Raw genomic sequence first — 14383 nt, 5'->3', positions numbered from 1 at the left:
GTGTCTGATGACGCCCATGTGACTGCCCATATTAGGGGTAGTGAAGCATTTGACTAGTGGATCTTTGCCAGTGATGTTCGCGCTCACACCACACTACGTGAAGTGTATTTTATTTGTAAGAGCTGAGTGCTTGGTGCGTCGACAAGGATTGTCAAAATAAGCTCTCCAAACTGCTCAGACATAAGATAAAGGCTGTTGACAGTTAGATTGTTCTGTCTGTCAAGTGAAATCTATTTCAGTGTTGGAAGATAGTGGAGACAATATCCTTGTTAGCATCTTCGTCGGCTTGGGTGGTGGGGTCAAACTGATAAACCCTTTTCAGCATTTCATATTTTAAAATGCTTCAAATCTCAAAGCTTTTTACAAAATTAGAGATTAAATATTTGAAATATATATTGGAACAAGGCAGCTGCAGGAACCCTATTCTTGCCGTAAGAATTTCACATTTTCTACAAAATTGCTTACATATCATTTAAAATGCAGACTAATGAATATTTTTACACCACCCTGATCATATCTATCTCTTTCAACCTAAGTAGATGTATGTTTTTTTTCTTTAATGCTCCAGGCAATGGAAATTTAGACATGCTGCAAGATGGGGAAAAACTGAACACCAGAAGAAGAACTAAAATGTATTTATTCCGTCAAATAAGAAGCTGTCACTTCTAAATGCACTGATCCCTAAACAACAATAGACGTGGGCTGCATGCCCTGGAGACACCATACAAATCATTTAATATACCAGATTACCATGTTTATCAATTACATTGTATGGTGAGGTATTCAGCCTTTACTATATACAATATTGAAAATTGGTTTTAAAAAACCTTGGCTGACCAAACAGACAAACATTTTCTTTTTATTGCTTCCTTTCTACTCAAGAACCCATTCCTGAATTCAAAAGTTTAGCCAAAAAAAAAAAAAGTCCTCAGGTGTTTTACACTGAAGTAAGACATTTTTAGTCAGTGATATTTCGAATGCCCTCCCTAGGGTACACGATTGCGTGTTGCCCAGCAGTCGATGAGCACCGTGACAGACTCAGCAGTGACTATCGAAGAGAACGTACAGCATTAATGAGATCAGTGGTGGAGCCAAAAGTCAGCTATTAGCATACGTTACTGCAGCAGCACATTTGAACAGTCAAATCCATTGAATCAGCCAAGGTCCTACTGTGTCAGTTTGCACTATCCAATCAATCACTCCAACACCTTCATGCTCTCTCTATTCAATGTAAAAAAAAACATAAGGATAGGGCATCGCTATGGAAACAGAAAAAACAGAGAGCAACCAAAAATGAAGAGAGGAGAGATTCGGTCTTGATTTGCCTCTGGCCAAAATAGTAAATATTCATGAGGTGAATGCTAATGAGAGGAGAGATCCCAGTTGTCACAGCCAGCAAGAATATATGTGATTTGACTCAAACAGTTCAAAGGTTTTTGTCTTTGCTCATGCGTCTCAACAAACTGCACATTTTCAGGCTAGTACAAAAATATGCTAATTACGGTATCTGTACTAGCAAGTACCGTTTTTAGAAAACTTTCCTGGAGGCTTCATGGTAAAACTGTAAAATGAATATATAATATGTATATTTTGTCACTAAATATGCCTGTATCTTAAACTATCATTTATATATAGTGTCAAAGCTGAGTGATGAGGTACACTAGCTTAGCAACTAGGAAATAAAAAATACAGTAGAGCTGTGGTTCTCCTAGAAGTAACATATAGTCCGGGGGTCTTTGAGTTAAAAATCAAAAATGTGTGGTGGAATTCACAACCCTTTTCCATATACAGCAGTATATACTATATACTATTATAAGCCTGTTTTACTGATCACATACATTTTAATGGGACGAATCTATTCAATAAATTGGTGTAAATAATGTCAGCTATTCTGTCTGTGGAAAGTTCAGGAGTAAAAGGCACCAAAAGAGATAGAATATTATTGTAGGCATTTGAATAATGAGCATAATATCTGAACAGTTCATAAAATAAAATCTGTACTGAGGGGTCCATTAATTTTATTTACAATTAAAAAGGTAATTAAAATAGAAAAAAAGAAGATCCTGGCGATATCTTGTTCTCAATCACATTATCGTCCAGAACATTCTATAAATCATAAACTTTCTAAATCATAAATCCCTATTAATAACTTGTTTGGTTTCAAATGAACAAAAAAGTTCAAATCTCTTATACGTTTTTTATCTGTACAAATATTAATAAAAACATTATCAGTAAAACAAAACTAAAATGCATTTAACCCCTATACATAAAACTGAAATTGTGAGTAAATGTGTAACAGGGTAAAGTATAATGTTTTAGATTATAATGAGGGCATTTAAATAATTTATATAATTATGCTTTTTATTGGAAATTTTCTAATGACCTCAGCATTTAAAATGAGAGTATAACTGAAATGATGCAATACAGTTACATTGATATTAATGGCATTTGGCAGAAGACCTTATTCAAAGAGACTTACAGAAGTGCTTTGTGAACATCAATAATTACATCCTGATTTTGGGTCACCAGGTCAAGAATAGAATCAATCTAAACAACTCTATTAGACAGGAAATATAGTAAGAAAAGCCCACCAATGATATCAGATTTAATTTACAATAAAATGCCAATTTAAGTAATTCAGGAATAAAAGGAAAAAGTGTTGTTTTCTTATTATCATCAGGAAATACGAGTGAAGCTGTTTTCTGTTGAACATGCAATGTTTGAACATTTCCAAATAATTCTTAGCAGTCTATGAGGTCAGGAGTCAAAACTACCATAACTCATAGAAAAGATTTGATTATAAGATGTTAACTGGAATTTCACATTTAAAAAATGCAAAACTAACATGGTATATATACTGATATAGTGAATTGGGAACATGTTTTTTCTGTTCCTACAAAAGTTTTAGGTTATTTATCTAAAACACACACGGAGGTGGTTATGTTGCACATGAAAATCAATACCTAATCATTAAATCATGGACTGAATCCACCCTGAACACCTTTTCTCCTGATCAGGAAAATATCCACACAATATACAGTATGTGACTAAGAATGAGAATCTTGGTTCATTTACACTTTTTTAAAACTACTAAATTATTTTAAAAGCCAGAAGCATTTTTTCTCTAAATCTTCCAGTGAAGAAGCTCAGACTAGCTGTAACTGTCTTTTGGTGACTAGTGCTGGTTAAGGGTCTAACTAGTGGAAGCTATGGGCCTATCTAACTAATAGTGGTGGTGTAACTAATGGTTACAAAGTGTCTGATTAATAGTAACTAATTAATGACGGTTAAGAGTATGACAAGTTTTGGTTAACGGTCAGTCTAGTGGTGGTTAAAGGTCTGACAAGTGATGGTTAAGGTTCTGATGAGTAATGATTAAGGTTATGATGAGTGGTGACCAAGGGTATAAGCTAGGGGTGTCCATTCTTTCCACAAAGAGCCGGTGTGCTTGCAGGTTTTCATTCCATCCAAACATGTGCACACCAAATTCTACCTGTTTAAATCTAATGATTTTCATTTTCAAGACTACCAGGTGTGGCCCTTGATTGATTGGGATGACAACCTGCACCCACACTTGCCCCTTGTAAAAAAGACTTGACACCCCGGTATAGGCAGTGGTAGATACAGGTATGAGTAGTGGGGGGAGTAGTGATTAAGAGTCTAACTAGTGTTGGTTTTGGGTTTGACTGGATAAGGATTTGATGAGCTGTAGATAAGTGTCTCACCAGCGGTGACTCAGTGGTTGAGGCATCAAATCCCAGCACCATTGGTCTACCACCTGACCCTTGACCAAGGTTTTGGTGGGTCTGTAAGGAAATCCTCTGCTATTGTTCTGCACATCATCAATGGCAGGTTGTTTTTGAGTCTGAATAAATGTATCATTTCATGTGCAAGATAAAGCCACTGCACTGCAAATGCAGATGTACATGTTGGAGTGGCAGAGGAGTACAGAGTGTACATTTGTCTTACTTAACATCAATTAACTTCGCAAAGCTGCAGTCGGGAGTCATCGAGAATGCATTAACATGCACTACATGAGCAAGTGGAGCATTTCCTACATGTTTTAAAAAGATTTTTGGACAATCAATTGAAATTAATTTGTAAAAAACATTAAGACAGTATGACAACAAACGTTTAAAATATATCCTGGGTTGGATGGAGTATTAATGCAGTTATATAAGTGATAATGTTAAAAAACTGGTGAAAAAATATGGTGAAAAACTGGGGGTTTGATTACACTGTAGAATTTTGGAGTCATAGTTTACATTCCCTTAGATAAAAGAGCCAGTACAAATCAATACAAAGTTATTCTGACTAAACAGCTTTAGTCTTTGATTAAATGTGGGAGTGGCCACATCTCTATTTACAGGACACAAGGGCTCACAGAATAGTTGAGAGATTGTTAACATGGTGTAACTTATACACAATTGCTTTTTTAGTCACAAGATCTTAAATGAACTGAACGCCTATAGGAGATTTTGGATCCAAGTGTTCAAACGCACTCTCCAGCTTTAACATAAAAAAACTGAGGGCAACTGAGGGAATATCTTGGAAGAATGATGTTCATCCCTCTGACAGTTCCAGAGACGAGATGCAGAATCTCTGACAAAACTCCCGCTGGCAACTTGAAGTTTCTGAACACCATACTAAGTTATATTTATTATTTCTTTTAAATGGTCAACCATGTGTACATTTAACTTTCAAAATGTCTTAAAAAAAGAAAAGAAAAACGGTGGCCGGTATACAAAGCACAGTTTAAGATGTTCAAGTTCACTGAGCCAAAAGAAGAAGCATAATAAATAATTCACATAACTAATAATGTGGAGGCAGGAAAAAATTTCTCTTTGGGCCACAAAGCCATTAAAACCTACTGGACTAAATCATTTGAAGGAAGTAATCAATTTTAACCACGGTACAGTGGCTCAATTCATCATAGTGTAAAAAAAATAAATAAACAGCAAAAATGAGTCTGTGAGGAACTTTGATGTGAAAGAGGTACACTAGGATGGAAGATACGTCTGTGTCGTGCAGAGTGCAGAAGAGTTTTTGCACGAGTAAAAATCACTTAGACAACTGAAGCGACTTCACTGATGTGTTTCACTAGATTATTTCTGCTGTATCGAGTGTTTACAGCAATCAATCTGACAAAGGCACAGTTTTGCATTTTGCAGTGTTTGTCATGTTAATGCCTAAGGCAGAACTAAAAAAAAATAAAAAACCTGGCTTTTAAGTCACGTTCTCTATTACTGTTGTTGTATTCTAAAATGCTATCGCGCTTATTTTTCATATAAAAGATCATGAGTGCCGTTGTCTCATTATCACTGTGAGCAGGAAAATGAATGGCTATAAATGATGCCTCCTTTTCTTAGCTGCCTATTATTGACAACTCAGACAATAAGTCCATACTGAATTACTTTTAACTAGCAGCAGGTAAAGACAATTAAATCCCTTGTTAATGGCTTGTGGATCACATGTCCAATTTCTCTGGAAGAAATTTAACTCAAAGTCAATTTGAAATGAATGATATTGATTGGAAATCATCTCTTCTAACCTTCCATGTAGAGATTTACTATCAGTATTAGTATTAATATAGATTTCCTTACCTGTGAAAATTGCAGCAGACAGATATAGCCAGGTGAGGGCAGGGATAAAAATCAAGGCGACGGATGCAGCCAGGAACTTCCTGCGCCCACGACACATTCCCAGCATCCTCTGGAGCCCGAGAGGGGGCGTTCAGGAGGCTGAGAGACCTCTGTGCAGGCAGTAGATGTTCACCAGGTGGTGCATGGCACTGTCTAAAAAGAAATAAAGGGTTATTCAGGGCACAATTTCAAAACAAAGACTTTGCTGTCAAAAGAGAATGTCAAACTCAAGGATTACGGAGGGAAAAAGGCTGTAATACCGCTAGAGTTTAAGCGAAGAAATATAAAACAGAAAATATGGTGTTGTGGATTATTCTATTTTCCTGCACTGTAAGATTCCATTAATCACAATCCCCATTCATCGATATAAAGAGTAAAGTCTGATGTTCAGCAAACACAGACTATAAAAAGGTAAGTATTCCAACAGGCATTTGTCTTTTTCATATGCTGCACAAAGCTGTTCACCTTACACTAATCTTTACTCCGGTTTGTGGTCATTTTATTTGACTGGTGAGGGCCGACACCGAGAGCACAAATGCAGGCAGCACAAAAGCTTCGACACGGCTGTTCCACATAACTGCGAGATGAGTCTTTCAATGACAATAAGTGATCCATATTACTGTCAGAGTAAAATATTCTGGCCAAGCTTAACTGCAGATGAAGGGGCTTTACAAGCACAATCCGTCTTCCATGTTGTGCTCTAGTTTTGAGGAGTGACTGACGTCAAGGCCATTTATTCAAGATGAAAGAGAAAGAAGAGAATGAATGTGGGGTTTTTTTAGACAGAAAAAAGAAAGGAATGAGACATGGGAGGAACAATAGAATTAATGGAAAAATTTACATTTATTTGTATGTATAAGTAGACTTTTGAAAGGCATTATATTAAAACTAAATTTAGTTGTTATTGTTATTATTATTATTATTATTATTATTATTATTATTATTATTATTATTATTATTATTATTATTATAAAAAACTGTGCCAAAACCATCTGGTCAATGAAATGCTATTTTCCAAAAGCCATTAAATAATGATGATGATAGAAACCATATTGTTAAATTAAGACACATTTGCAGAAAAAAAAACAGAAAAGAAATTTAATAATTATGAGGTCTTAAGACAGCAATCTGTAATTCCCAAAAGCTGAAAGACAAAAAACACCATAAATGGACAATTACGATTTATAAGATCAATCGAATGCAGCGTTACTATTCATGATGCAATATATTGGCAATACACTAGACTCTTAACTGTCTAAGAATGACGTCTCAACTGTATATAATCACAATATTCAGTGTACTTCATTAACAGTATATGAAAGATAGGCTACTTTTTAATGAATTAACAAATGATATATCCTAGTAAAACATTAGGCACTTGTTTTAACTATTTTAGCTTTGCATCTCACAGTATCCCATCATGCAAAGGACCACAGTATTACAAAAACACAAAATTTCATTTTTTTTTTTACACAAAATAATAAACGTCAAATTGTGATTTGGTGAATAAACGACCATGCTTCACATCTGTGCTCTAACATCAAGTACTTTAAATCAATATAACTAAGACATCTCATTCATTTTAGATAGTGTGAAGCCCTATTGCCATGGCAACATCATCAGTCCTTATTTTCCCTGAAAAGTCTCTCAGCTTGCCAAACTGGAACAGTGTCAGCATAAGTGAGAAACTGTTACCATTTCTGTCCCTCTCTCAATACACTGCTTTCACCTAATAAAATACAAGAACAACAGGTCTATAAAAGTATACTGCTATGCAGAGTCACCATTATGGACAAACACACTGGTGTAGGAGGTGAGAGACGAACTCGCACTGTAGCCAAACTAGTGCTGAGCAACTTGCTGAAGCATTACTCATTTTTAATTCAGACATGTTGCCTCATATTTACCAACATCTTAAAGCTGATTTATGCTTCTGCACAGACATCCATAAGCGTACTTGCATCCTGACCAGCGAGGGGGTTTATAGGTAAACAAATTCTCACAAACTCATTGTGTGTGCAGAAATGTGTGCCAAGTAATAGCTGTTTGACTGAGCAGAATAATTATAACAATCATGGTAATGTTATGCCGATGTGGTCCCAATGTTGTTATAAGAATTTCTGTAACACTCATGCAAATGTTGTCTGTGTTGTCCCAATATTAACAATAGAACACTTTTCCTAACAATCCTGTTAACACTGTGCCAATGTTAGCACAGAGAAATTTAAAGTGACTTAAAACTGGTGTGTCTTCCCTAATGACCCTATGGAAAAAAAATATTTGCCCAGCAGAATGGGCGCTAATTATCTAACAATGGCAAAAAAACATAATAATTCAAATAATAAGTGGGTAATATAAAAAAAGGCAGCAGGTGTTACAATTAAATTTTGATCTCCTTTAAAAGAAGAAGAGAAATTCGGAACATTTTCACTGCTATTATGCTAACATTTTTTCTTTTTTTTTTTGAGAAAGTCTCTCTCTCGAAGTTCAGGGGTCAGTCTATATTTATAGTCCATCATTGAGCACTATGCTGTTAAGTGCCATTTCACCCAAAAATCCATTCGCAGTAAAAACATCATGCCTGGATTATTGTTCCATGATTGCGAACAGATAACATCAAGTGACTTTAACAGGGAAATCAATACATCAGTCTGCTTGTTTATGGCAACATCTCAGATCGATTAAAGCAAGCACCGGGAAAGATAATAGCATCCATAACTTCTGCAGGTCAAAACAATAAAAAAAAGCAACATTCTATATGTGCATATGGATGGTGAATTTTAAATACACAAAGAAAACAACTTGACATTCTGCACTTAGCCTGTTCTGAGGAAAAAAATAACTTTTATTTTACAATGTATTAAACTCATGCCATGTACAGAGCTAAAGAATGAACAATCTAGTCTATGGTTCTAGCTTTAGCTCCTTCCCACCACCAAGTTGAGTGTGGTTCCATGAAATTCCGGAGTAATACCAGGAGCTTTGAGGATGGATTTGGACTGTAGTTAATGTCAACAATCTGCTACACTGACTCAGGACTACAGTTTGCTTCTGATCACCATCACTGTATCCCGCAACATCGTTTATCTGTAATAAATGGACATTTGGTAAAACCCAGATGAGGATGAGGTTCCCTCTTGAGTCTGGTTCCTCTCAAGGTTTTCTCCTTATGCCATCTCGGGGAGTTTTTTCTTGCCATAGTCGCTCATCAGGGACAAACTTGCACTTATAAAGAACATCTTATTCATTTTTAGCACCACATTATCTGTGTAAAGCTGCGTTGAGACAATGTTCATTGTTAAAAGCGCTATACAAATAAAAATTTATTGAATTATGTTGATATCAGGAACAGTCATTTTGGCAACAGTGAAAGAGACTGGATAATCATTGCTGTCTATGACAAGTGTTTGAATTAATGCTGTTTTTTTTTTTTGTCTGATCTGCCAGTTGGTTGGTATGCTAACTCTGGCTCCAAAAAACATTAATGATAAACATTTTTTTTTTTTTTACAGGCTAAAATTTTTGACAAGAACAAACACCCACAAATTACTACTGTGTTCAAAATTGTTTACTGTGTCTTTTCTTATATTTTGATTGCCAAATGTGGCTAAATAGGAAACAAACACAAGCAAGAACTAAAGTCTTGAAAATACAACACACACCAACAAATTAGTCAGAGAAATTCCAGTCATTTGGATTTGACATTATGTCTGTGTGTATCATTAATCACTGTGTGGTAATATATTCATAACCAGTTAGCAGTGAAAAGCACTGCAAGGTCCATGGCAAGAACATTTCCAATAATGAGTTTCTGGTGTGTAAATATGTATGTAAACCAAACAGACATGCGTGTCCTGCAAACTTAATGAAAGGCGGAAAAAGAAACAGCATTACTATCTCACTACTAAATGAAACAGATTAATATATGCAGTTTGCCCTTTTTATGTTAAATGAGGACAAATGTATAATTTTTTTATTTTTTTTTTATTGGCATCTTGAAGACACTCTTGAGTAATTAGGCATCTCATTGACAAGAGACCCATTATAAAATATAAACACTGACAGTTTACCTCAAAATACATGGTTCAAGAGGTTGAGGTTGTTTATTTGTCACACACATACAACATATGTGATGTATAATAGTGAAATGTTTTTTCTTTGTTACTCATCCCACAGTGCAACAAGAAACAGAAAACATACTCAAACATAATAACTAGAATATAGTAAAATATATAATAAACATGTACTACAAATGTAGTATATCAATTATATGTATATCACCAAATTAGAGCTTACTAGAAAACACTAAAGTTTTTTAAAAGCCTACGCATTTATGGAAAAAGGCTGTTTGGACAATATTAAACCAAGATTAATTAGTGGCAAAATTACAGGAAAAAAAGTATATGGGAAAAAAATTAATGGCTTATGATTCTTTCTTTTATCTAATACACAGATTTCTGAGTGGCTGATCAGGTTTACATCTCACTGTAAATTGTAGTCTGCATATAATATTCTGTTTGTGACCAATAAAAATCTTGAATTTCCCAGAGAAATGTCAGGGAAATGTCAAGCTAAATGCTAGATCTATATCCTAGTTAGTTGTATTTTAGAGGTATGTCCTAGTTATGCAAATGTTCATATATCTCCTTTTTAAATGCTAGAGATATCTCCTAGTGATGTAAAGGTTGGAGATATCTAGGTTTTTTTAATTTAAATCTCCTAGTTAAATGTTAGAGATATCTCAGTTACGTTAATGTCAGATATCTCCAAGTTATGTAAATGTGAGAGACATGTCCTAGTTGCATAAATGTTAAATATATACTAAATATATCTCCTAGTTATGTAAATGTTAGAGATATCTTCTGTTAAATGTTAGCTATAAGTCCTAGTTATGTAAATGTTAGATATCTCCTAGTTATGTAAATGTTAGAGATATCTCCTAGTTATGTAAATGTTAGCGATATCTCGTAGTTATAAAATGTTAGAGATATCTCCTAGTTATGTAAATGTTAGCGATATCTCGTAGTTATAAAATGTTAGAGATATCTCCTAGTTATGTAAATGTTAGCGTTATCTCGTAGTTATAAAATGTTAGAGATATCTCCTAGTTATGTAAATGTTAGATATCTCCTGTTTAATGTTAGAGATATCTTCTGTTAAATGTTAGCTATAAGTCCTAGTTATGTAAATGTTAGATATCTCCCAGTTATGTAAATGTTAGAGATATCTCCTAGTTATGTAAATGTTAGATATCTCCTGTTAAATGTTAGAGATATCTCCTGGTTATGTAAATGTTAGCGATATCTCCTAGTTATGTAAATGTTAGAGATATCTTCTGTTAAATGTTAGAGATATCTCCTGGTTATGTAAATGTTAGATATCTCCTGTTAAATGTTAGAGATATCTCCTAGTTATGTAAATGTTAGATATCTCCTAGTTATGTAAATGTTAGATATCTCCTAGTTATGTAAATGTTAGAGATATCTCCTAGTTATGTAAATGTTAGATATCTCCTGTTAAATGTTAGAGATATCTCCTGGTTATGTAAATGTTAGCGATATCTCCTAGTTATGTGAATGTTAGAGATATCTTCTGTTAAATGTTAGAGATATCTCCTGGTTATGTAAATGTTAGATATCTCCTGTTAAATGTTAGAGATATCTCCTAGTTATGTAAATGTTAGATATCTCCTAGTTATGTAAATGTTAGACATATCTGCTAGTTATGTAAATGTTAGAGATATCTCCTAGTTATGTAAATGTTAGATATCTCCTGTTAAATGTTAGAGATATCTCCTGGTTATGTAAATGTTAGCCATATCTCCTAGTTATGTAAATGTTAGAGATATCTCCTGGTTATGTAAATGTTAGCGATATCTCCTAGTTATGTAAATGTTAGCGATATCTTCTGTTAAATGTTAGCTATAAGTCCTAGTTATGTAAATGTTAGAGATATCTCGTAGTTATATAAATTTTAGATATCTCCTGTTAAATGTTAGAGATATCTCCTGGTTATGTAAATGTTAGCCATATCTCCTAGTTATGTAAATGTTAGAGATATCTCCTGGTTATGTAAATGTTAGCGATATCTCCTAGTTATGTAAATGTTAGAGATATCTTCTGTTAAATGTTAGCTATAAGTCCTAGTTATGTAAATGTTAGAGATATCTCGTAGTTATATAAATGTTAGATATCTCTTGTTCAATGTTAGTGATATCTCCTAGTTATGTAAATGTTAGAGATATCTCATAGTTACATGTTACAAGTTTTTAACAAAATATGAGAAAAAAATTGGTTGTGGTCAAAGCTTTGGCTGACAAAATCTGTCCATGCAGGTTTATTTGCTAAGAAGTTTTAATATAAAATCAGTTTAGTTGGTTTTCTCCAGAGAGGGAAATGGAAACAGGGTATATTTTGATAAATCACAGCACTTCCATGCTCCCATGTTCTTCATAATTTTTCAACGCAGCCGGAAGTGACGTCGGCGAACCAGTAGTCAAAACCCATGCTTCATGCTTGCAGTTACTCTGTTTTGTTATTAATGTTTGGACACTTCTGTCTGTCCATGTTGCCTTTATTTTGTAAGTTTTTAATGATTAACTAAACATTTGTGACCCAACGAAGGGGCAAATTACTGGGTGTAACATCACGGTTGCATTTTTATTGTTGCCATGTCCAGCTAGCATAACAAGCTAACCAAATACATAAAGCCTGTATTTAATCATGTAGCACGTGAATGTACATCCTGTACATGATCCCTCCGATCAGACTACAAGGAATCCAAACATCAGGACAATTTTTAAAATGTGTTGCTAAGATGGAATAACTATAAAAAGCAATTGTCTACCATGCTGGTTTGCTTACCATTGCAAACAATGCGCTATCTTCAAGTTTGGCATAAAAATGCAGTCATGGGTTATAGAGCCAGTCATTATCCTCGAGTCGCTTGCAAGAAAACAATCCTCGATTGCGGTGATTTTGCGTTATCCTTCCACGGATCCTGTACTGCCAGGCAGATTGCTCCAGTTCTGCCAACTGAACTACCCAATAGACACATCCTAAATCCGCATCCCTTTCCTTTCTTTCCCTCCCTCCAGGGCCGCTTCCACTAAAACCTGGAAATAGACAGGGATCCGGGTCTGCACTTGAACATGAAAACATGAACATCTCTCTTTCTGCAAAACTACTCCAGAAATTACTGCATTAATCACATAGATTTTACACCAGAAATAAAAGAGCAACACACAACATATTTCACCGTTATTATTTCCAACATTTTACATTTTCAAAAATTTTACTTATCTCCAAATTGAGCCAGTAAACAGAGGTTGCAATAATCCTATTATATAACTGCTAGAATGAAATATGAACAGAATGAAATATCACACTCAATGAGAAAAAAAGGAATTAACTCCTGTCCATCACATGCATATGCTGGGTTATTGCCAGATTTATTCCTCCTTTACTGTTATATAACCTTTATGCTTCTGGGAAGACATTTAACTAGATTTTGGAGTGTGGCTGTGTGGATTTGCTTATTCATTCAATCATTCATTCATTCATTCATTTACAATAGCATTAGTGAAACCAGGCACTGATGTCAGGTGAGACGACCTGTCATGTAGACAGTGTTCCAGTTCAGTCAGTGTTCAGACACTCGAATTCCTCTGCAAATTATGTGTTCATGGATTGCACTTTGTGCACAAGGATACTGTAATGCTAGAACAGGTTTGGGATTCTAAGTTCCCGTGAAGGTAAATTGTACCGCTACCAGAGGTGGGAAGTAACTATGTACTAATACTTCGTTACTGTACTACTACACTAGATTTTTCTAGTATCAGTTTTTGGACAACTTTTTATTTTTGCTCATTACATTTTTTTGTACTTTCTACTTTTTACATTTTCAAACCAAGCTGGTTACTTTAGTTTTAATCAATGTGGTGACATGTTCAATATTTATTCTTCTCATCATGCCATTTTTAGCCCATCAACCTATTTCTTGTCATTGCGTGGCTTTTTCCAACCTATCAGTAGTGTATCATTTCTTGGCTCTCACACATCACAGATGTAGGCTAGTTTATGAAGCAGATAACGAGCAAGGCAGATGGCAACAAAAAAATATGGCTAACGTAGATGAGACAGAGGGAGTCAGTGATGTAAACATGTCTAAGAACAGAAACATTCCTGATCACCTGATCATCATCATCTTTGCTTGTGTTCTATATGGTGGTTGTCCTGCCTGGATACATTTGTTAGGTAACAAAATTTGCAATTTATTTATATTAATATATTTATACGATGTGAAGTCCAGTTACCAGCATGACATTAAAACAGTTACTAGTAATGGCTACTTTTTACATAAGTACATGTCAGAGCCCAAACGTCTTTACTTTAATTTAAGTGAAAAAGTGCAGAATCTCAACTTTTATCAGAGTCTTTTTAAACATGAGTATCTGTACTTCTACTTTAGTAAAGGATGTGTGTACAAAGATCTTCTAGACAATCGTGTGCCTTCATCTTCTGTGCCAAACAATTTGGAAAAAAACATGTGTATAGTGATCTGGGGTCAATTTACTTTTTAGCCATTAAGAGAGTCTATTGTTAGTGGGATTCCATGGTTTATTTAAAGCACAACAAAGTAAAGCAAAGCACTGTAACTTCTCTAAAACTGCACAAACACATAGAAGTCATATTTGAAAATCTTTCGAGGGTTATAGACTTTATATTAATGTTATTTAGATG

General features: G+C 34.7%; 1 protein-coding gene across 1 annotated transcript in view; it reads right to left on the bottom strand.

Moving 5' to 3' along the window:
• LOC310719077 (xylosyl- and glucuronyltransferase LARGE1) overlaps positions 1 to 12746 on the bottom strand; it is a 73555-nt gene extending 60809 nt beyond the window's left edge. The window contains exons 1-2 of the mRNA XM_083528398.1: positions 12506 to 12746; positions 5604 to 5795 (exon numbers count right to left, since the gene is read on the bottom strand). Coding sequence (XP_083384524.1) covers positions 5604 to 5709 — 106 coding nt within the window. The 5' untranslated portion in view covers positions 5710 to 5795; positions 12506 to 12746. The remainder of the gene's footprint in view (positions 1 to 5603; positions 5796 to 12505) is intronic.
• Between the last annotated feature and the right edge of the window lie 1637 nt (positions 12747 to 14383).

The sequence above is a fragment of the Silurus aristotelis genome (assembly GCF_946808225.1).
Source record: "Silurus aristotelis genome assembly, chromosome: 24".
Classification (NCBI taxonomy): domain Eukaryota; kingdom Metazoa; phylum Chordata; class Actinopteri; order Siluriformes; family Siluridae; genus Silurus; species Silurus aristotelis.
This window is presented reverse-complemented; position numbering and strand designations above follow the sequence as displayed.